Genomic DNA, 24510 nt, shown 5'->3' with positions numbered 1-24510 from the left:
CGCAAAGCGCAAACTTTGTGGGTAGATCTTGGGTGCTGTTGCTATTTTCCCGGCGTGAGAAATAACTCTTGCGCCAGGCGCAAATTAATAAGGGGTTGGTCTGGAGTAGGTTCATTATTCATAAGTGTGGTTTGGGCGTAACTTCAAATAAACCAATCAGAACGTCATCCAACATTCCCTTTAAACGCAAGGGCGCAAGTTCCATGGCGGGTTGCTATTATTATGACGGATTTACCAGGTGCACACCAGGAGCGGTTCACAGCCGAGGAGACACGTTCTTGTAAGAGCAGTCAAAGACAGAGAAGTTGTTTTGTATGGGGATGGGAGAAACCCCCCCAAATCAGCGTCGGTTAAACAGGCGTGGGAGGAAATAGCCGCAATTGTCTCATCAGCTAGCATCCCCAGGACGTTGCGCCGCAAGAGCTACAATGATGTCAGGAGACGGGGGAATCCCAAGCTTGCCAGCATAAATCGGCCACGCCGTGTAACGGGAGGTGGATCTGCCTCTACACAGACGCCAGCAGAGGACATCGCTGCGTCCACCCTCACCGCTAAAAGCCAAGAAACACAAGCAGTCCAACCCCAAAGTACACTTACAAATCAAGTTCACATACATTAAGGTTTCTTATGAAAACATTTTAATTATTATTTACATAAAATAAACGTAATACAGCCACACAACAAACTTATGAAAATATTTTAATCGTTATTTGCATGACAATTTTTTAACGCAGCCACACAAAATAAATAAAAACTATCACCACAATGTTCACCACAATGATTTCCCTTATCTCATGTGTTAATATTTTTTATTGTAACAATTTATGATTTGCAAAAATAACTGTTGCATCTGTGTAGATTAGATAAGCAAAGTGTGTGCGCGTTGTGCTATACATTATGGTCAAGCATGCGCCCTTAAAATAGCATAATAAACAACGCGCCACTGACTTTAGACTAGTTTTTTTCTGGTCAGTGGCGCAATTGTTTTTTGAAACTGCAAAATAGCATCAGGGATGGTTTGCGCCGGAACATGCCTCCTTTTTTTGCGCTGAACCGCCGTCAATTGCGCTGGGTGCAAGATAGGGCCCTAGGTCTCATTCACTAAGCATGCATATGCACAAATTTGTTATTATATTTTATAATTTATATAATTTATAATCATAATATAAAATGGCTATCCTAAAATGGAATTAGGAATTTATAACTAAAAACAGTATTTACTTTATTTTACAGCATTTTTTTCTATATTGTACTGTATTTTGTATATTTATACATTATTTAATTTTAAAATAATTGTATTATTATTATTATTATATTATATATAATTATTAATTTACATTATAAATCATATATTATACATGTTATTAATATTATAAATTGCATAACATATTACGTCAGATGTTTTCTGCTTTTTTAAATAAATTAATTCAATTATGAAAATTTAAATCAAAACCATATTTACCATTTCATTATAGAAAACAATATGCAAAATATGTGCCAAAATAGAAAATTAAATGACATTATTTCATAAAAAAAATGTAATGTAAAAAATGCATCTTCCCTGTCAAATTAAATGCAATTGATGATTTAACATTTAATTTTCACTATAATTGTCGGCGCCGATAGGCTCGTGGTTAGTGCACCGACATATAGCATCTGTAACGTGCTGAGACTAGAGGTAGAATCCAAGTGCAAGCCAGACAAGCCAGACAAAAGGGTAATTCATTAACGTAATCCAAAGAACAGGCAAACTGGTCATAACAAAAGCAAGGCAACATGAAACAATAATACAAACAATGGCAAGGCTTGGTATGCAGGTTACAACTGACAATACTTTCCAATGTGACTGTCATAGTCTATTAATACCAATAATCACATTTCATCGGAGACTTGTTGACATTTCGAAGTGTTTTAGATATGTAGAACATTTTAAAACAACTATAACAAACGTGTATTTTTTTTCAGACACAGATCCATGTACCGCCTACCAAGGTCTTTTGCGGCTAAAAGCAAGGCAAATACTGGATGATAAATGGAACCAAAGCATGAACTTCTTGAAAAATGAGCCAAAAAGAAAACCTTTTAAATACATACCTCTTGTTCTGGACACAGATTCCAGCACAGTTACAAAGCTTAAAAAAACCAAGGAACATAAAAGTCGCTGGAAAAATCTTAAGATCTGCATTCCAACCGATAGAAAAATGTTGTCACCTAAACACTTACTAATGAATGATGAGAAAACCATCCTACTTGTGGGGAAACCTGGAGTGGGAAAGACAACCGTTGCATTGGAGATTCTTCGACTTTGGATAGAAGAGAAAAGCATTCAAGTGAGTTATATGTTTTATTTTGACGAGGCACTGATGAGAAACGTCTCCCAGTCTCCATTACCTCAGACCTTGAATGATCTTCTTTTCAACCACTATATATGCCCAAATGAAGCATCAAATGAAGTGCTGGAAAATATTGAGAGAAATTCTGAGAATGTTGTCCTAATTTTTGATGGCATCATTGATGTGATTGACAACTCCGTGATTAAACACCTCATGGATAAAGAACTTTTAATGGATGCAAAGGTCTTGACCACATGCCGACCAGAAGCTGAGGATGAAGGCTACCTATCGGTTTGGTCATCTTACAGAGTAGAGGTTCTGGGCTTTAATCATGAATCCATTCATGAATACTTTAAATGGATGTTGGGAACAGAGGCTGATTCGGGTGTCTGTGCTTTAGACAACCTAGAGCTATTCAGTTTGTGCTCTGTGCCACTGTATGCCTTCATAGTAACTGCCTGTATTTTAATAAGTCCCACTGAAACCAGAAATAAGTCATTTACAATTACAGAGATGTATGTCAGAATTTTTCGCTTTTGCATGAAACAGCACGGGAACAAAGACGTGGAGCAGTTGGATGAGTACATTACAGACAACAAGAAAGACATTGTATTCTTAGCTCAAGCCTCATATCACGCAATGCTAGCAAAGACCGTGAACCTGACACATTTGGACCATACGCACAGATCTGTGCAAAATGCTTTCCTGAGCAGAAATCCATCTGCACCCTCTCTCAAAGTGTCTGCATTCCTTCACAATACAATGCAAGAGTTTTGGGTAGCTCTCTTTCTCATTTTATATCCTGAGAATATTCCTCAAGTGTTGACTCAATGTCAGAGCGATGAAGAAGGAAAATACCTCAAATATATCATTCCTTTTTTGTCTGGTCTTCTGTCCGATCCACTGGTCGAATATATAAAATGTTTGGTTCCGGTAGAACAGATACAACCCACACGTACCGAGTACTTTCCACAGATTATAGACACTTTTCTTTACACTAAGGAACTGAATCAAGAAGGAGTTGGTGAGCAATTTGTTGAAGCTGACAACATCCTTTTTGTGTGTCGATGCCTTTATGAGTATCAGTCTCCTGAAGCATGCCAACACTTCCTCAATAAGGTTCACTGTGAGCTTGATTTACAAGACCAAGATCTTGATCCTTACCAGTGCTGTGTGGTATCCTATGTTGTCAGTCATTCTAAGAATCACACTGTTCATCTGGACCTCACGAATTGTAACATTCCTGACCACGGGTTAAAACTTATCCTGGGCTCACTAAATAAACTCAAATCTCTCAGGTATGAGTTTAATTGTCTGCTTGTGCTTTTTTCTTGATTTGCATTTAGCAGTGACGAAAGTAATGTATTTTTTTTCATTCTAGGCCATCATGCAAGTCTCAGATGTGGAGAGTGGCTTTTGAAACGGAACAGTTTTCAGATTTTGATAGTCTGTTTAGACTATTTAAATTTGAAATGCACTTTAATGTGCATGAAAAACAAGATCAGAAAGTTTTTCAAAAAATGAGAGAACTCCTCAAGCAGAAGAGGTCAGAGACTGTTCATCTTTATCTGCATGTAAATGAAGACAAAATAACAAGGTCTTTGCAGCAGACCATTTTTGAGAGCCTACCCAATATTGGAACAATTAGGTAAATCTAGTTAATGTTTGCAACACAGATTTCACAAATAATGATATTTAATTTTCTACTAATGTCATACATGATCTTTTTGTCGTAATTCTTATAGGATTTTTCCCAGTTACATGAAATTGGCTATAGAATCAGAGCTGTTCCTTCAAGGAGCTATGTATGAGATAAAGACAAGTCAACGTTGTATAAGGAATCTACTGTCTGTGCTCAGCAGTAATGAAAGAGAAAACTTTGAGGATCAGCGTGATTTTTTACTGAAACTGCATGCACATGCTAAGAACATGGATGCTTGTGCGGCTTTACAACCTGTGTTCCATGCATTGCCGCCTGTATGGGTTGTAAAGTTTTCAAACACATCAATGTCACTGCTCCTCCAGATCATGAAGGCTCTGAATTTAAAGAAGCCAGCTGATTTAGATGTCACTTATGAGCAGGGTGAACTTAAACGATTTCTTCAATGCATGCCCTATATTACAGAGATTAGGTAAGTAAAATGCATGTATAGAAACAGTATTGTTTTAAAATAACTGGATCAAGTTCTTGTTGTTAAGCCTCACTACAAATATTTCAGGTTCAGTAGTGCTCTCAGACAGCCTGAGGACATCCTCAAGATTGTGAAGATTGTTGCCGACCTTTTCATTTTCGCATCTGAAAGCGGAGAGGAGACACTAAGTAGCCTTTCTGCAGCATGCAGTTACCAAACCTTCCCATTTGTTCAAGACACTAAAGATGTGCAGAGCTTTTTCTTTTTAGATCTCTTCGCCCAGTTGAGGAAAAGTTCAGCATGGGAGATGGTACTGCCTGCATTGGAGCCCATTTTTAAGGTTGCCCCAGCTATATGGAAATTGGATCTATCAAAACTACAGAAGACATTTCCTTTAAATGATCTATTAAAGCTTGGGTCTATCCAAAAAACTGTGGAGCTCAGGAGCTGGTCATTTGACAAAGACCAACTTAAGAGTTTCCTAAATTGTTTACACTATATTTCATATCTTAGGTGAGTTGATTTTTCTAAAATCCATACAGATGATCTACTTTATGTTTTTTTGTGTAGTTACGTATTGCATGTATATTTCTCCAGTTGTGCTGAGGAGTTTTTCCAGGCAGTGTGTGAAATTGTCTCGGTTGACAGGGAATGGAACCCAAAACAAGTCACTGAGCTGTTAAGACTGCTTGGTTTTAACATTTCATTGACAGAGATGCTTCCAAGACGCCTATGTAAGGCTGTTGAGAGCGTGTTTGATCTTCTGGATGATGAGAATGTTTCTTTAAGCCTTCTCCCTAAGAGCATCTCTTGTCACGGTTCTGCTTTTCTCTTTTCAAACGTAAAAAGGCTTCAGACATTAAGGTAAAATTTCTAAGAAATAAAATGTCATATAATATATTTGACTTTGTTAAAAAAAAAAAATTTTTTACTGACTACAAAAATGTATACTATATGTGACTCTGTCTGTGAAAACGTCTTGGTTACAATTGTAACCCTAATTTCCTAAAGGAAGGGAAAGTAGACGTTTTGTGATGACCGACAAATTGGAACTCACTTAGAGATCAGTCTGCTTACAATGCATCTAGAAAGAGCCAATAAACATCGGTATGAGGTATTTGCCACATTTGCCATATCACCACATCATCATCTTTTTTGCTGAGGAGCCGAGCCAGGAGGACCTGGACGTTCAGCAGTCCTACAGAAACCATGGTACTGGGATGTGACATTTACATTCCCTTCCTTAAGGGAAAAGGGTTACATCCTTGGCCGAGACATAAGGAGCGTCAATGACAGACGAATTGGGAATGCCTACCAAAGCACCATTGGTGCTGCCCCTTTCAGTGCCTACCATTAGCCTCTTACTATTTGAGGAGATTGGGCAGGGCTTTATGCAGAGAAGGCCAGTCACTGCGGTTCCTGCACAACCCACTAAGGAACTCTTAGATAACATTGCAAAGCGTACCTGTTTCGGTGGTAGTGGAAAATTCTATGGAAGCCACATCCTCACAGGAGGTTCTAGATGGTGGTTACAGTATGGAATAACCACAGAAGGTTTTACTGCATGTTGAGGTCTCTGTGGTGGCTTTAATGAGACCACACTGATACAGAGAATGGAGAGGTGACTCTACTAAGGGAAAAACGTGGTCTTAAGCTACACTGTGGAAAATACACATATGGGATCCCCTAGGGGTCGCTAAATATGAAAGTCAAGCCTAACATTGGTTTTCAGGAATTGAACTAATGAAGGCTGGCATCAGATGCTCCGCCACATCTGGCTGCTGAGGGCAATGAAGGAAGTGGCAGAGCTTGTCAATATGGATCTTCTGGCACTAATCTAAAGCTATAATTAAATCTAGCAAACGTATTAGGTGTTGCCCAGCCTGGAGCTCTATAAATGTCTGTCAGCAAGGCAACACGTGCCAGTTCCATGGAGAATGAGATACTCCTGGTGGAGTGTGCTCGCAACCTGAGTGGGCACGGTGTGCCCTGAACCTGATAAGTCAGGGCAATGCTATTCACTATCCATGGGGACATCCTCTGTTTGAAAACAGCTTTTCCCTTATGCTTTCCTCTGTAACAGACAAAGTGCTGTTCTGATGTCCTGAAGCTTCAAGTTCAGTCCACGTGTAGTCATAGAGCGCAGACAGGACACAACAATCTCATAGAGGGTGATCTTGTAATGACACGTAAGGAGTGGAAACAACTGCAGGGGAATAATTGAACAATGTTTATTAAAAATAAACACAGAGAGAGTATGAGAGTCAATGCGGAAGTAAACACAGTCCGGTGTTGTTGTTGTTGGCAATGGTGGCGAAGACTACGGTGGAAGTTGGTGATGAAGGTATTGAGTGCGACGTTGGTGGAGTGGTGAGCAGTGGTGAAATCCAGGCTGAACACGGGAACATCCACACGAAGACGACGACAATACACATCCAACTGAAACTGTAATCCAAACAACACGAGACAACCAACCAACACAGAGCCGAAACACAATGAAAGAATCTGGCAGGGAACAGAAAGTCAGGTGAGTATTTATGGAGGTGATGTAATGATGAACAGCTGGAGCGAGACAATCAACACACAGGTGGAGGGAATCGCTCTAACGAGCACATGGCAGAGGGTGAGTGACAAACAAACACACACACACACACATGACACGGAGGAAACAGTGGATTTCCTACTGTGACAGATCTTGCCTAAGTGATTGTGTGCACTACCTGCTGGGGTAAGCAACTTAGAATGCCGCGTCCTGTCTAAGGATTCACCACTCGCCTAGACGCACTGTTTGCGAGAGCTCGTCGGCCACATGATTGAACATGCTTAGAAAATGAATGGCATGAGAGAGGATATGTAGGGCGGATGGAACAGCTCTGCTCCCGAAATCCTCTTTAGAAAGTGTTCTTTAGATGAAAATTTGGTTACCGCCAGCTGAAAAGCCAGTGGCAGAAGAGCAAGAAAAAAGATTCTCCACCGGCCCTCTTCTGGTGGCGGTCACCACCTCTCCCTGCACTCCCTGTCAACCCCAAGTTGCCTGTCTCAGGGCTGCTTGCCCTTAAATTTTATACTGGGCAAGATGTTTTTAAAGGTGCTCTAAGCGAATTCACGCGTTTTAGACCATAAAACATTTTTTGTTACATACAGCAAACATCTCCTCACTATTTGCTTGCTGCCTGTCCGCTGATCAAACTGTAAAAAAACGCGATCTCTGTAGACAGCCCAGGCTCCACAAACTGCAATAAACACACAGTGGCCAAACCTAGCACCACGAAACAAAACAAAGTGTTCCAGCCAATAAACGACAAGAAGGATTTGGGGTGGGGGTTGGGCGCGTTCATGAAAGCACGGAAGGGAGAGGGAGGAGGAGGAGTTAGCTACGCTCCGTTTGTTTGAAAACAGTTCAGACATCAACAGAAAGTGACGTCTCACAGATTCGCTTAGAGTGCCTTTAATTGCCTCAGTCTGCTTTTTTGTCAGCCAAGAACTGCTGGGCGAAGATCACAACCTGCATCACGAAAAAGGCCGGCCTGCAACATGCGGTAGTTCAGAAAGTGGGTTTTCTTTGCATCCCTCTTGTCAATGAGGCACAGCCAGAGATTGTGTTTCTGGAACACAAGCGTGGACATTGCACGACCCCATAATTGTGCGGTGACCTTGGACACTCAAAACACCAGGTTCGTAGCTGCACACAGTTCTTAAAAAACTATTCGATTGCGACCACCTTTGTGCACCTTAGCCCGATGGACCTGCAGCTTTGGCATAGAGTGTAGGACGGTACTGCCAGTTATACTTGACCCCCCAACATTTACTTGTTAAAACATGACATGGCAAAAACGTAGTCATAGTGCTCGGAGCTCCCCTTGTATTTTAGTTCCGAAACCAGATGGCACATGTTGGTTATGCACGGACTACCACTGAGTAAATGCAGTAACTGTGCCAGATTCATACGTCATGTAGGTGGGACGGTTCAGGTACTCGTGGTGATGCCCACTCTAGCTTGACTGCCTGGGCTGACCGAGCGAGCATAGCCATCATCTCCGGATCTGGGGGTGGACTGCAACACCTGTCCGGAGGGCGGCAGCGCATCCAACCAGTCCTCAGAGAGGGTAGGCTCCACTCTGATGCACCAATCGGCATGTGGTCGTCATGGGGAGAGCTATAGTATTGGAGGATATACCTGGTCCAACTCTTCCCTCCGACATCTCAGCTGGCTGTGGATCCCAGTAGTGAGAGGTCTCGGAAGGTTGGTTCCCTGTGGGGGAGACTTCCTTAAACCCTCAGGACACATAATCCACTGCTTGAAGCTGACTGTCCTATGGGCAGAATGGTAAGGGGCAGCGGGATTGGTACTCCCCCTTCATCAAATATTAAAGTTGTGACCATAGATCTGCAATGAGAACATGGGCGCCAGGCCCAGGCACAAGAGACAGCGATCGTGACTATCCCATGGACCAAAAAACTGTTTGCATCTTTAAAAAGACGCAGATACACCCATTCAGCTTTTTTTGCAAGTTGTTGAAGCATGCAGGGGTAGATCACCACACAGGAATGGAGACCAATGATGCAATACCTTCACAGCACTTCAGCACAGATTTTTCTGGATACATTTGAAGATTGGTCTGTCTAAGGGAGTTCCCAATTCGTCTGTCATTAATGTGATGTCAAAGACAGCGACCGAAAGGGAACCAGGTTAAAGACTCAAATTCAAATCTGAGATAACAAGCATCAAAGTTTGATTTCACTCATTGATTTCACATTGATATAAATTTTTCACATGACCTCTCCCAAAATTCAATATTAAAGTCAATATTAAAGATATTAAGATTATTTATTCACAGAATGTTCTTTACATTATCAAGTATTATTTAATGTAGCAAACAGTAAATAAAAAAAAAATTGGCTGGGTTTTCACAGGCAGGGTTATATATTTAGTTTTAGTTTTGACTTCAACTTTCTTTTTTCCAGAGTAAATGAAATTGCAACATCAAAGCTAGCAAGGCTGGTGAAGTCAGCTAAGTCGGGAACAAAACCCATAACTGTGGAAAAGCTGTCTTTGGTTTTGTCTAGCTCTTCTCTACCAGAGAAAGCACTTTGTCAGCTGTTAAGTAGCCTGAATGTTCTTCTTAGTGTCTGGACAGTTCACAACTTGGATGTTTCAGAATTTAAAATAGAGGCTTACTTATTCATATCCCTCTTGAGTCTGCAGAGTCCCCTGTCTATTAGGTAAGTGTGCATATTTATTAGTGGTCGATTGATATGGTTTGTTTTAATGGCCAATACTGAGAAAGCAATGTGGCTGATTGGGCAATATGAGGCCGATATAACACAAATGTAATTACAGTAAATGAGTGACAGACAGAAAATTGTTGAAACTTAATAAACATATGTTGTGCATAATATTTATGAACATATCATTTTAACCCATTCCCCCACCAGCGTTGCCTGACAGCATTTTTTTGTGATTTTCACAAAAGTTTCACAAAATGCCTTCCAGAAAGTTATCTTCTATAAATACACTCACCTAAAAGATTATTAGGAACACCTGTTCAATTTCTCATTAATGCAATTATCTAATCAACAAATCACATGGCAATTGCTTCAATGCATTTAGGGGTGTGGTCCTGGTCAAGACAATCCCCTGAACTTCAAACTGAATGTCAGAATGGGAAAGAAAGGTAATTTAAGCAATTTTGAGCGTGGCATGGTTGTTGGTGCCAGACGGGCCGGTCTGAGTATTTCACAATCTGCTCAGTTACTGGGATTTTCACCCACAACCATTCTAGGGTATACAAACAATGGTGTGAAAAGGGAAAAACATCCAGTATGCGTCAGTCCTGTGGGCGAAAATGCCTTGTTGATGCTAGAGATCAGAGGAGAATGGGACGACTGATTCAAGCTGATAGAAGAGTAACTTTGACTGAAATAACCACTCGTTACAAGCGAGGTATGCAGCAAAGCATTTGTGAAGCCACAGCATGCACAACCTTGATACGGATGAGCTACAACAGCAGAAGACCCCACCGGGTACAACTCATCTCCACTACAAATAGGAAAAAGAGGCTACAATTTGCACAAGCTCACCAAAATTGGACAGTTGAAGACTGAAAAAATGTTGCCTGGTCTGATGAGTCTCGAATTCTGGCGTAAACAGAATTAGAACATGGGTCCATCATGCCTTGTTACCACTGTGCAGGCTGGTGGTGGTGGTGTAATGGTGTGGGGGATGTTTTCTTGGCACACTTTAGGCCCCTTAGTGCCAATTGGGCATCGTTTAAATGCCATGGCCTATCTGAGCATTTTTTCTGACCATGTCCATCTCTTTATGACCACCATGTACCCATCCTCTGATGGCTACTTCCGGCAGGAAAGGGCACCATGTTACAAAGCTCGAATCATTTCAAATTGGTTTCTTGAACATGACAATGAGTTCACTGTACTAAAATGGCCCCCACAGTCACCAGATCTCAACCCAATAGAGCATCTTTGGGATGAGGTGGAATGGGTGCTTCGTGCCCTGGATGTGCATCCCACAAATCTCCATCAACTGCAAGATGCTATCCTATCAATATGGGCCAACATTTTAAAGAATGCTTTCAGCACCTTGTTAAATCAATGCCACATAGAATTAAGGCAGTTCTGAAGGCGAAAGGGGGTCAAACAGAGTATTAGTATGGTGTTCCCAATAATCCTTTAGGTGAGTGTATATAAACATACAATATATCAAGTGAAAGAACAACTTGTCAATGGGGGGGAAAGAGTTAAGCACTTGAAACATACATATGGTACATATGACATATGGTACTGTTTGAATAAGATGGTTTCTGTGTGTGACATAATTTAGGGTCAAATGAAAAAGTGAATATTGATTGGTTGATTTATTTAATAAAATAAATAAAAAAATCAAATATTGGCCAGTATATCGCCCTAACACTAATATTTTTGTGATCTTTCATAACAATGTGCACTGAAGTGTTTATTTCCCTCACTCATGAATACCATTTTCTAAAACAGATTTCATGAAGACACTCTGCAACAACTAGCAGATATTGTGTATGATGCTCAAGATGAAAACCTGACACAGTTGTTCCTGGAAAAAATTGATAGAGACTTGTCAACTTGTAATCTCTCCTGGGATGTTTTATATTATTTAATCAAAGGCTCAAAGAAAAAAGTGACACTAGACCTTCCCGAGGGAAGGTTTAATGTATCTAACATTCCAAGCCTTCTCACTGTACTCGATACAGTTCGCTTTAAAAGGTAAGACCTGTAGATTTGAATATAAACCTGTATAAGCACCTCTACAATTATTACTGTTTACTTTAAAGGATTAAAATAACTTTTTTTAATGCAGGATAAGCCCACGTTTTGTCAGGGCTGCATTGAGAGAGATATATCAAAAACGGGCAGGTCATCTTATTGTGAAATTATTGCAATCTTCAGCTGACCTGATTAACCTTTGCATGAGAGAGTTGGACTCCACCGATTGCAAAGCTCTCTGCTTTGCTCTGCACTACAGTGATGGGGTTAAGCTCAATCTGTTGAACTCTGTCATACCAAGTAATGAGACTGAGAGCATTGTCAAGCTTCTACACAGAGTTTCTGATCTCAGGTGCTCATGTGCTTATATTTTTTTTATCTACCGTCTGTCTACTTGTCTGTTTTTGTTTTGTTACTACTTATACTTACATTTACTGTTTTATTAATGCTAATTTGTTACTTCATTCAACCAGGATTGATAGAAAGCTGATGTTGAACTTTCTTCGTGTCTCTAAGGACATGGAAAAGCAAGGATATCCTACATCTCCACTCTTAACCACACTGAACCACAAACTAGACTTCTCATGCCATTCATCCATCAGCAGTGGTCGTTTTACTTTAAGTGTTATGGATTGTATGGCCATTTCCTGTGCCATTGAAACATCAGAGTGTGACACAGAATTAATTTTAGATGACTGCAAAGCGGATGATTCTGCACTAGAAATTCTTTTTCCTATTTTACACAAAGTGCATCTTCGGTAAGTTTTTATATATTTTACATAAATAAAACATTTACAGCGGGTAAAATAAGTATTAAACACGTCACCATTTTTCTCAGTTAACAACCCATGCAATTCACACATTCAAGGAAATCAAACTATAGATGTCGATAAATTAAGTTGTGTGTAATAATGTAAAAAGGCAAAGGGAAAAATTATTGAACACGCTTGCTGAAATGTATTTAATAAAAAAGCCTTTGTTGGTAATGAAAGCTTCAAGATGCCTCCTGTATGTAGAAACTAGTTGCATGCATTGCTCAGGTGTAATTTTGAACAATTTTTCCACACAAAACAGCCTTTTAATCTTAAGGATCCTCTTCAGTTCTTTCTACAGATTAGATTGCAGTTAGGTGATTGGCTGGGCCATTCTAGCAGCTTGATTTTATTCTTTGAAACCAATTGAGAGTTTCCTTGGCTTTGTCTGTAAGTTAGTTTTCACCCATCATAGGATGTTTCTTGCATAACACCTTGGTAAAGGGACACTATTTTATAGGCCATCAGTTGGTACTGAACAAGCTGTTATTACAGCTTTTTGCACCTTGTTTTTTCAGGGATCCAATACTTTAGCATTTTACATGATTACACATAACCTAATTGATGGACATTTATGGATTTATTTCTTTGCATGTGTGGATTGCATGGGCTGTTACCAACATCTGGTAAAAAGTTAACGTGTTAGGAACAACACAGAGGAATCTGATGCAAATAGAAGATTTATTTAGAAAAGGGGAGAGTGGACAAAGAGACAGCAGCAAATTCCCACAAGAGGTCTCAGGAGTAAATTGTAGAGAAAGTTCTTCTGGGATCTCAGGCGTAAAAATATCCACCACGGGTCTCAGGGGTAATCTGTAGAGAATTTTCTCCTTGGATCACGGAAACAAGCAGATCATGCAGATGGCAGCTCTCCAAACCAGTGAATGATACACCGGATCTAGTCTGAGGGCAAGACACACCGATGAGCAGAGCAGAGAAAAGGACAAAAAGTTCACAGTATTACACAGTAGTGGGAGGGCATGAAATAGTCAGCAACGGTCTAAAGACGAGACACACCGACTGCGGGTGGGAGAGATTTCACGGAGGAGTAAACCACAGGAAATAGAGAGTCACAATGGTGAGCCAGTGACAAAATCAAGGGCTATGTGAGACCAGGGGTGGGAGGGCACAGGCAAAGGTTTAAGCAGACCAACGGGCGGTTTATGAGAGGCTTTACTACAAGCACAAACCTGACAGGCTAATACAAATTGTCTGACGTCAGACACCAAAAGTGTTGAAGGACGGCAGCCAACGTTCTCCGAACTCCAGGAAATCTCTCCCAAATAGTCAGTAACGGTCTAAAGACGAGACACACCGACTGCGGGTGGGAGAGATTTCACGGAGGAGTAAACCACAGGAATAGAGAGTCACAATGGTAAGCCAGTGACAAAATCAAGGGCTATGTGAGACCAGGGGTGGGAGGGCACAGGCAAAGGTTTAAGCAGACCAACGGGCGGTTTATGAGAGGCTTTACTACAAGCACAAACCTGACAGGATAATACAAATTGTCTGACGTCAGACACCAAAAGTGTTGAAGGACGGCAGCCAACGTTCTCCGAACTCCAGGATAGCTGACAAACCTGGATTACCCTGACCAGGATAGCTGACAAACCTGGATTACCCTGACATCCGCGGTAGGCGCGACAAAACCGCGCCTACCCTGACATCCGAAGCATCTAGTTCCACTATAAACTGGTGAGCCGGATCAGGAATAGAAAGAACAGGTGCAGAGATGAACCGGGATTTTAAATCATCTAAGGCTTTCTGAGCTTCGTTATTCCAATGAAAACCTACTTTAGTGAAGGTAAGAGAAGTAAGAGGTTTAGCGATCTGATCAAAGTCTCTGATGAAACGGCGGTAAAAATTGGCAAATCCCAGAAATCACTGTAACTCCTTAAGTGTGTTGGGTACTGGCCAATCAGCGACCGATTTGATCTTGGCAGGATTGGGACGAATCTCACCAGCGGCTATAACAAAACCCAAGAATGTAACCGACTCTTTGTTGAATTCGCACTTCTCCGCCTTGACAAATAACTGATTCTCTAAAAGCCGTTGTAAGACTAGGCGAACATGTTGGGTGTGTATCTGCATAGAAGAGGAGAAGATGAGGATGTCATCTAGATACACAAAGACAAACTTGCTAATCATGTCTCCAACACTTCATTAACCATAGTCTGGAAGACAGCTGGAGCGTTCGCAAGCCCGAACGGTAAAACCGAGTATTCCCAGTGTCCAGAGGGGGTATTAAATGCTGTCTTCCACTCATCGCCCTCCTAAATGCGAACTAAGTGATAAGTGTTGCGCAGATCTAATTTAGTGAAGACGCGAGCTCCCTGTAATTACTCGAAGGCAGTTGACATTAAAGGTAAAGGGTATTTGTTCTTAACCCTGTTGTTTAACCCTCTGTAATCAATACAAGGACGGAGGGAGCCATCTTTCTTTTTAACATGAGACCGGCAGGCAAGAACTTCGTTAACACTCTGGGGTCGGCTGCGGCGCGGGCGCCGCAAACTCTATATTTTTCGATCACTCCCCAAAGAGACTTAGATAACTCTGCTGATTTTTGACATACAGATATGATTTATACATCATTTAAAACGTTAAATTGTCTAGTTTTTTTCTGTCCACTCCCAATAAAAACAGCATGTTGTGCTTTTCGCAAAATTAAGAAAATAATCATGATGCGCGTTTTGTTCTCTCTCCCTCAGTGAAGTCCTTTCAGAAACACGTCAGAAAAATTAACTCTAACTTAACGAATATTTGTCATATAAACAAAAGATAAATGTCTACATAATGCTTGGAATGTCTGCTTTTGGAAGATGTAAGTGAAATCGAAAACAAATATTGTAATTCGTTGTTAACTGTATTAGAAGAGGGAGATGTACCGTCTTTCTTCTGTTGCTTCATTATCTATAATGAGCCACGCCCCGCTCCATTGAAGAAAAGAGCAGAGATCATCCATATTCATTAGGCAACCCCACAGTCAATGGACATTCCATTCCGTCTCTGCAGCCATTTACTGCTGTGAATGAGTTTTAATCCGAGTGCTGGAAACATGACATCTACTTGTTTACTCGTGACTGTAACTAAAGTTATCTCCAGACGCGAGTGTGACTCGATCGACGTCCAAACGCACACACAAACACACAATGCCTCATATTTGAAGCGCTTTGTGGTATCATTATAAAAGATGCGATTACACACATCACATACTTGTTTACTCGCGCCTAAATCTCCAGACAGACGCGAGTGTGTGTGCTTCGTCAGTGTGACGGGATCGATGTCCGACATATAAATCCTTATTTACTTGCGGATGTGTGTCAGTATCTCCAGACGCGAGTGTTTTCTTTGTCTTCCGTCAAACAGCTGAGGCGACGGGAACGCACATACACAAACACGCGAGTCAGGAAACTCGACGCGCTTTTTGGTATTCTTATAAAATACGCGATTGCAAACAGTACAATCCTTATTTAGTTGCGTCTAAGCGCATATCTCCGCACAGCAAGTTTATTAAACACAGGATCACTCGCATGTGCACACATTCACTGCTTTCATGATCAACACGTGAGGTAATGGCGGCGGCTGTAAACAAACATTGATAAGTTTATCACGCGTGTCCCTGGTTGTGTTTCTACTATAATGATTACAAAAACACAAATAGGAGTCCAGACAACGATAGGCAGTTGTTCTTTTGAGCTTTTTACTGCACAAAAGTAAACCTCTCGCTGGCCAACCAAACACAAACCCTGTGTTCACTTTATGATGGCCAAACAGTACCTTTACCATGATTAGGCTACTATGGTTTTTAAAAGGTAACTTATAATTGTGATATTAATAGAAAATATTTCAATAGAAATATATATATATATATATATATATATATATATATATATATATATATATATATATATATATATATATATATATATATATATATATATATATATTGTGTGTGTGTGTGTGTGTGTGTGTTTACATTGTATTGAAAAGTAAACCTTATCATGGTTTTACTGAGGGTTACATTCCTGTTGAACATCCCCACAAGGCTCATTAGTGGCTCATTATTCAACTCTTTTGTCTCTCAGCTGTCAATCACTGATTATTCAGGAGCTTTCCCGCCTCCACGCATACAGCCTTTACCAAGCAAAAGTGTCTTAGAAATTGTAAATCAATGCATTGCTTTATGTGATTGAGTAGGCCATATGATTTTCACATCATTTTGAAGAATAAACTCTAGACTACTAGATCCTGTTTGGAAAGTCTTGGGAAAACATGTTTAGAATGAGTTTTGTGGAGTTATATCAGTGACTTAAAAATTTTGCTTTTTCAAAAACCACGCATAAACATTTTTCTCTCAAAAATACAAACATGTACATACATGTTGATTATATGATATTGTAGCCCAGTTTGTGATGAACACAGTGTTATGAGACTTTTGCCATTAATATGTTTTCAAGCAACTGAAAAAAGCACAAATGTCAGTGCAGGTCAAAACTTCCCCAGGGCCCTAAAAACCCCTTAGACCCCAGAGGGTTAATGTACTTATCCATGGCCTCTCGTTCAGGACCAGAAAGGGAAAAAACGTGACCTTTAGGCAGAGAAGTACCTGAGAGGAGTTTGATTTCACAATCATACGACCGGTGAGGAGGCAGGGACGTAACTCGAGCCTTACTAAACACTCAGTGAAGATCAGAGTACTCAGCCAGGACCCCTGAGATGTCGACCGCAGGAATCTGAAAAACAGGACCAGAAAGTGCAGGACCAAGACATGACACATGACAAGATGGAGACCAGGACAGGACAAGAATATTCAGCCAATCCAAGTGAGGATTATGTTTGCTTAACCAGTTATTCCCTAAGATGATGGGAGACTGTAAAGAATGTAACAAATAAAACTTATAATCCTCACAATGATTGCCAGAAACAGAAAGACTTACTAGGGGGGGTGCAATGGGTGATCTCTGCGATGTGTTGTCCCTTTAACGTAAAGACAGAAAATCTCTCAGAAAGAAAAACACCAGGAATGCCGCAAGACGCGTCCATGAAACTTGCCTCAGCACCAGGTTCCAACAGAGCCTGTGAGTGAAACACATTGTTATTGAAGTGGATGGAAACAGCCAGCAAGCTACGAGATCCGAGAGAGTCAGCTTGAGAAACGCCCACCGATACTTCCGGAACTACAGGCGGGCGGATCCTTTTACTGGGCAGGTGAGAGCCTTGTGCCCCGGCTTCCCGCAGTACAGACATAAGCCGCTGACCAGTCGATGTTGTTTAACTTCAGCGGTAAGCCGGAGCCGACCCAGCTGCATTGGCTCTGCCGAGGAGGAAGATGGTACGGGGGTATTGTCATCGTTGTGCAGCGGAGGATCGGACGAAAGGTGTAGAAAAAGTGACAAACCCTCCGATGTCGGTGGCGAGCCTCAACTCGGAGAGCCAGGTCGATAGCAGCTTCCAGGGAGACAGGAAGATCGTGCGACGCGATCTCATCTTGTAATTTCTCATTGAGACCTCTCAAGAACTGGGCTTTCTGGGCTGCGTCGTTCCATCCGAACGTCCGAAACTCGATAGCATAATCTGTAACAGATGCACTTCCCTGGGTGAGATGAGTCAATTCAGCCGCTGCAAGATCTCCCAGTACCGTCTGGTCGAAGAGTTTAAGGTGATATAGAATGATTGAACAGAGTATTTATCCTTGTTCTGTGATGCGACATGTAGACAAAACTTTCTTTGTTTGGGTCTGTAATGCCTTAGAAGCTTCCTAAAAACCTCTCTCAGATAGCTCTATTAGGGTGGAGGATTTTAAACAAGTGGTTTTGCACCTATTTTGCTCCCCCTACTGGCTTAACTTGCAATCTCATTACTGATTGGCTGACTTTGCTGCCACTCAAAAAATTAAGCCAATTATTTTAAAGTGGAGGGGCAGTGAGATGCCTGTGATGTCATAAGCATCAGTTTTTCAGATTGGGCCGTTTTCTGGCTGACATTTCTAAAAGAGGAATTTGTATGAGACTGAGATGTTTAGCATGTTTAGCACTGTTTGTATGTTTGTGAATGTGGGTAGACTACCATTATTCAACAAAGACAAGGTAAAAATGGTTTTTCATTCTCTGTCCCCTTTAATCATCTCTGGGCATCAGTGTTGTTTTTGGCAGCCCTTTAAGTTTTAGTCTTAGTCTTTTGGACGAAAATGCTTTTTAGTTTTAGTCACATTTTAGTCACTTATAAACTTGATAGTTTTAGTCAAGTTTTAGTCGACGAAAACACAAAAAGGTTTTAGTCAAGTTTTAGTCGATGAAAACGCAAAAAGGTTTTAGTCAAGTTTAAGTAAATTTTAGTAAAAAAGTGTTCTTTAGCAAATTAATTTAGGTTAAAAAGTGTGGTGTATTTAATACTATTCAAATGGGCATTATGGTTGTCCCTGAGGGATTGCCATTGTTTTAGTCAGGGCGCCTTCTGCACATGTCATAACAAAAGAGTTGAGCCTGACACACCCTCATGTTGAGTTTGTGTGTTACACTGAGACCTCGGTTATAAAGTTGAGAAACGTGTGCCTTGCCTTGTTATTTAAATACACCACAAAAAGTATTGGAAATGGGCTTAGGTTTGACAAGTAGATACATGTAAAACCTTAAGCTTACAATGAAATGTGTCACAAGCCGAATGTCGAGTAAAATTGAATGTTTATGATATGTTAACAGCGTGACTAGTAACCTTTAAAACATATTAGCGTGATGAGCCTTTAGGTGCCGCTTGAGGTTGGTGGTGTTCTTCCCACCTAGTTTGTGGTCACATTTACCATCGTCTCCCAATATGCATTCCGTTTTTCTTTCTGATGTCCATAAATCATCTCGTTGTTTCCATTTATTGGCGTCCCCGCCACGGTCCTTCAAACTCGCCACAGCCGCAGGTGTGTTGTTGTTGTGTGAAATGTTGCTGGTGCGCGGCATGGCGGCAGACGGGTGGCGGGCTTGAGTGAGACTGTGTTGACCCAAAACAAGGATAGGAAGCGCCAGCATTGCTGATACTTTTTAGCTAAAAACAGACCGATTTCACGCAAAATTGGCAGAAATGACATGCATTGTGAATGTCAAACTTATAATCATTTTTGTTCCGTCTCGTCTCGTCAACGAAAACTCAAAAGCATCTCGTCACAACAGAAGCGAGAGAAGATATGCCACCTTGGTCGATTTAACAGCAAATCTCCACGGCTGGAGTGCGAATACCAGGAAGCACTGAGACAAGAAAGCTCTGCAGGTCTTGGAGTTGCCATCAAAATTGTCAGGATTAACAACTTGAGGTTCTCGTTCGAGGCTGCTCAGTCCCTCAGGTGACAGTGTAGCTGATCCTCTCTCTCGGATAAGTTGTGCTATCTGTTCTAACTTGTTGTGAACGTCAGTGAGTTGATCAGACAGCAGTCGAAAGTCCTGAGATGCTTCTGTGAGTAATGAGGAGTGATGATCCAATCTCGCCTCCTGCTGGACCAATACCGCTTGGACAGATTCTTCATCTGCAGACTCCATTTTGTGGCGCATTCGTTCTGATAGGAACGACACAGAGGAATCTGATGCAAATTGAAGATTTATTTAGAAAAGGGGAGAGCGGACAGAGAGACAGCAACAAATTCCCACAAGGGGTTTCAAGGGTAAACTGTAGAGAAAGTTCTCCTCAGATCTCAGGCGTAGAAACATCCACCATGGGTCTCAGGGGTAAACTGTAGAGAATGTTCTCCTCGGGTCACGGAAACCAGCAGATCATGCAGATGGCAGCTCTCCGAACCAGTGAATGCTCCACCGGATCTAGTCTGAGGGCAAGACACACCGATGAGCAGAGCACAGAAAATGACAAAAAGTTCACAGGATTACACAGTACCGGGAGAGAGTGATGTAGTCAGCAACGGTCTAAAGATGAGACACACCGACTGTGGGTGGGAGAGATTCCATGGAAGAGTAAACCACAGGAAATAGAGAGTCACAATAAATTCAAATGAATGAGAGAGAGGAGACGCGAACCGAGGGCTTCACACAAGTCTTTACCGAGTCCTGAAGCACGGAACACTGGACATACGGACCTTAAATAGAGGGGATCAAACATGAAACAGCTGTAGAAAACAATCAGGGATAACGAGAAGGGAGGAGAGAGAGAATGCACACATGAGATACAAAAGGTAAACAAACAAAAAGTGCAGTCGATCACATCGGGGTCCTGACATAATGTTAATAGCACCTTTAGAAATAAATTTACCAAAAAAAATGGTGAAGTGTTCAATACTTAATTTACCTTAATTAACCATCTGTAGATGATTTAAAGATTTGTTTGCTGAAATGTGTGCCTCAACAGCTTGGGCAAAGACCTCCTTTGCCAGTTTCTGACCTTGATTTTAAATGCTCCAATGGCTATGTCTTTGAAATGGGCATCATCACTGTCCAAAGCACTTGGAAAACAGCTGGACCTCAGTGACACCCCAGTTAACTACCGTACTTGTGAGTCTCTGCAATTGGTTTTGGACTACGTAGAGGAGCTAACACATCTTAAGCTAAGTCACTGTCAAATCACAGATGCCTGCTTGGATCTTTTAACCCCTTACCTTCACAAAATTATGACTCTAGAGTGAGTATTCATTGAGCTTATCTGGATTAAAAGAATGAATTTTAGTAGGCTCAGAAACCACCTGCATTTTTTTATTTATTGGAACAGCCTGATTAATATTGTGTTCTCCACACTGTATTTTGTAGTGTAAGTGGCAATGAGATTACTGACAAAGGACTACAGAGACTGTGCAGCACCTTAGAAGGAAACAGTTTCACAAAGACCATATGGTGATTATAGTGTAAAACTTTTTATTGAAAAAAAAAATGTACACAATAAAACACTTAATAAATCTTTCATTACATTTTTCCAAAGCCTTTGTGACAACCAAATAACTGAGACTGGGCTTTTGGTGGAAGAAGTACGTTTTGTAACCCTACATGCTGGTACAAAAACATGTGCCCAACACCAGAGTTATATGACAAAAGATTTGACATTAAAAAGCAAGATGGAAAAAACACACAAGACCTGTTTTAAGGTATGGAAACATTAGTTGTGTTTGTACAACTAAAGAGAAAGTTTCTTTAGCATAGTAAATGTAATTTTAATAGACCAGTTATACAAGATCATGTACATCAATACAACATACAACAGGGCACGTCAACAAGGGCATCGTATAGAGATATATAAAATATGAACTAATGGGTTTAAATAGAGATAATGAAAAGCCAAGCATTTTTAGAGTAAAGTTTCTCTGTGGATCACTAGAAGTTAAGCTGATAGTTGAATAAATCAAAAGTGCAGATCCATGTAACTTTGGTGATTGGTGATTGGCATTTTAAAGATAACTGTGCCAAAAGCTGGTTCGAGACAAATATGCTGTCATAGGATTTCACAGTACCTTCTGTAATCAGTAGACACACTTGCAGAAAGCTGAGGATGTTATGAAGCATCAAGCATTTATGTTAATGCATAACAACTTATCTTTTCATATCACAGAGAGAAGATCATGTGATGGAGTTTGAGCCTGAACTAGAAGTGAATAAAGGCAAGATTTTCTATAGGTGAGCAAATATTGTTAGTCTTTCATGTATTTTTATAAGCTTTCTATACACTGTCATATCAGATGCAAAAATTTGAACATGATTTGTGCTTTATAAAATCATTTTGTTTTTGTGTTACAGGTTTCAGTGCAACACAGGAGGCCTTTTCATGTGCAAGGCAACAGGACTTGTGTTTGGAATGAAAGGGAGTGGATGTGTAGAGTACAGCGTGGCTCACTGGGATAAGCGTATCCTCATGGGAACACATTATGAGCCTGCTGGGCCTTTGTTTGATATCAAAACGCCTGCAGGACAAATGTATGAACTTCATCTTCCACACTGTGAGACAAAAGGTAAAAAAACATTGCTAGTCACTCTAGTGTGTTGTTTTAGTCTTTAAGTCTGTTGATCAATCAGCATCAAGGACTAGAGTATTAAATGTAGTTTCAAAAGCTCTTTATGGACAAAAGGTATGTTAATAGTTACTTATCCATGCCATATAAATAGATCTCCACATTCAGCTCTTAAAGGGACACTACACTTTTTTGAAAATATGCTCATTTTCCAGCTCCCCTAGAGTTAAACATTGATTTTTTACTGTTTTGGAATCCATTCAGCTGATCTCTGGGTCTGATGCTACCACTTTTAGCATAGCTTAGCATAATCCATTGAATCTGATTAGACCATTAGCATTGCGCTCAAAAATAACTAAAGAGTTTTAATATTTTTCCTGTTTAAAACTTGACTCTTCTGTAGTTACATTGTGTACTTGGACTGACGGAAAATTAAAAGCTGCGATTTTCTAGGCAGATATGGCTAGGAACTATATTCTCATTCTAGTGTAATAATCAAGGACTTTGCTGCCGTAACATGGCTGCAGGAGGCGCAATGATATTACGCAGTGCCCAAAAATAGTCCCCTCCTGCTATTGAAAGTTACTAAGGGGACTATTTTTGGCTGCTGCGTAAAAGTTCTTTGTATGTTTATTGTCATGTTCACTGTTTAGTTTTTAGTCTAGTCAAGTTTATTATTACGTTTAGTGTTTAATCTGTCTGTAGTTATATTAGCTTGTTTAATGTTGTTTCCTCCCTCGTGGGTTTTGTTTTCCAGTTTTGTTATTTAATAAAGTGTTCTTTGTTAACCCCATATTGTCTGCACTTGGGTTTTACCTCCAAAACCATAACAATATCTGACTAGAAAATCGCAACTTTAAATTTTCTGTCGGTCTTAGTACACGATGTAACTACAGAAGGGTCAAGTTTAAAATAGGGAAAATATTGAAACTCTTTGGTAATTTTTTAGGCCTGACGCCAATGGACTAATCAGATTTAATGGATTGTGCTAAGCTATGCTAAAAGTGGTACAGCCAGACCCGGAGATCAGCTAAATGAATTCCAAAATTGTAAAAATCAAATATTTAACTCTAATTAGCATATTTTCAAAAATAAGTGGAGTGACCCTTTAAGAGTTAACCTTTCAATGCTGATTCAAATATAATCAACACTTGGCTAATCTTGCTTTTTCAATATGTTTGTCACAGTCAATTCCAGAATTATATTATACACTAATATATACAGCAAGACATATTACCTTAGATTATGTCCTAATGAGGTATGTTTACAAATCACAGTTTAGTTATAAGGGAATATTGTGGATACCTAAAATCCTGGTGGGCAGGTTATTGGGTTTTAGATTATAGGAGTATCATTCATGACTCTTGTCAATAATCTTACCATAATGTCATTATTTATCCGAATCATTGTTTTTCTCTTTTTTACCATTTATTTTTACATACAGTTGATGAAATTGGGAAACTCTCTGTTGTCCATACACATGAAGACAAACCGGAATTCATGACACCAGTCAGAATAACTAAAACGCATATAGCTGTAAATATCTGTAGGTTATCTCGGTATGGAATTGTGGATGAGAAAGATCGTGACCGCAAAATGATCAGTGGGCAAGTGCTGCTGTTTCTGGAGCCAGATGTGTCTGACAGACAGCAAAGAATATGGGTTTTCCTATTGCCAAGCAATGTTCCACTCTTAGAGGTATGACAACCTTTCATCTAAACTTTTTGTACAAAAACTTCTTTTAATAAATATCACACACATTTTTTGTATGGTTGGCAGATAAAAGAACAGCAACAAGATTATGAGTTTATCCAGACCAGCTCTAACTGCAAACTGTGGTTAAATGAAAAGTACACGCTGATATCAAAACAAGCTGAAAGAGTCCAACCAAAGGTAATTATACCAAATGAGGTAAATATAGACATACATAACCCCTAGAAGCTAAACTGGGGTGTAAAAATATTCACCAAAAATATATGAAAAATCAAGGGTTGTCAAGCCTAATGGGGTGCCTAATAATGCAATCTGCAACAACTCAGATTTTGGAATTTCCC

At 40.3% G+C, this 24510-nt stretch overlaps 1 protein-coding gene across 2 annotated transcripts in view; it reads left to right on the top strand.

The window, feature by feature from the left end:
- The window catches only part of LOC135730809 (uncharacterized), a 38585-nt gene that overhangs the window by 11877 nt on the left and 2198 nt on the right, over nt 1–24510 (top strand). For both annotated transcript variants that reach the window (XM_065248740.1, XM_065248741.1), the window contains exons 3-18: nt 1966–3631; nt 3715–3981; nt 4079–4465; nt 4553–4978; nt 5063–5329; nt 9431–9688; nt 11477–11722; nt 11817–12074; nt 12196–12480; nt 20872–21141; nt 21267–21350; nt 21436–21598; nt 22060–22124; nt 22245–22456; nt 23901–24154; nt 24236–24349. In XM_065248740.1, coding sequence (XP_065104812.1) covers nt 1966–3631; nt 3715–3981; nt 4079–4465; nt 4553–4978; nt 5063–5329; nt 9431–9688; nt 11477–11722; nt 11817–12074; nt 12196–12480; nt 20872–21141; nt 21267–21350; nt 21436–21598; nt 22060–22124; nt 22245–22456; nt 23901–24154; nt 24236–24349 — 5222 coding nt within the window. The remainder of the gene's footprint in view (nt 1–1965; nt 3632–3714; nt 3982–4078; nt 4466–4552; nt 4979–5062; nt 5330–9430; nt 9689–11476; nt 11723–11816; nt 12075–12195; nt 12481–20871; nt 21142–21266; nt 21351–21435; nt 21599–22059; nt 22125–22244; nt 22457–23900; nt 24155–24235; nt 24350–24510) is intronic.

The sequence above is a fragment of the Paramisgurnus dabryanus genome, chromosome 2 (genome assembly GCF_030506205.2).
Source record: "Paramisgurnus dabryanus chromosome 2, PD_genome_1.1, whole genome shotgun sequence".
NCBI classification, from domain to species: domain Eukaryota; kingdom Metazoa; phylum Chordata; class Actinopteri; order Cypriniformes; family Cobitidae; genus Paramisgurnus; species Paramisgurnus dabryanus.
This window is presented reverse-complemented; position numbering and strand designations above follow the sequence as displayed.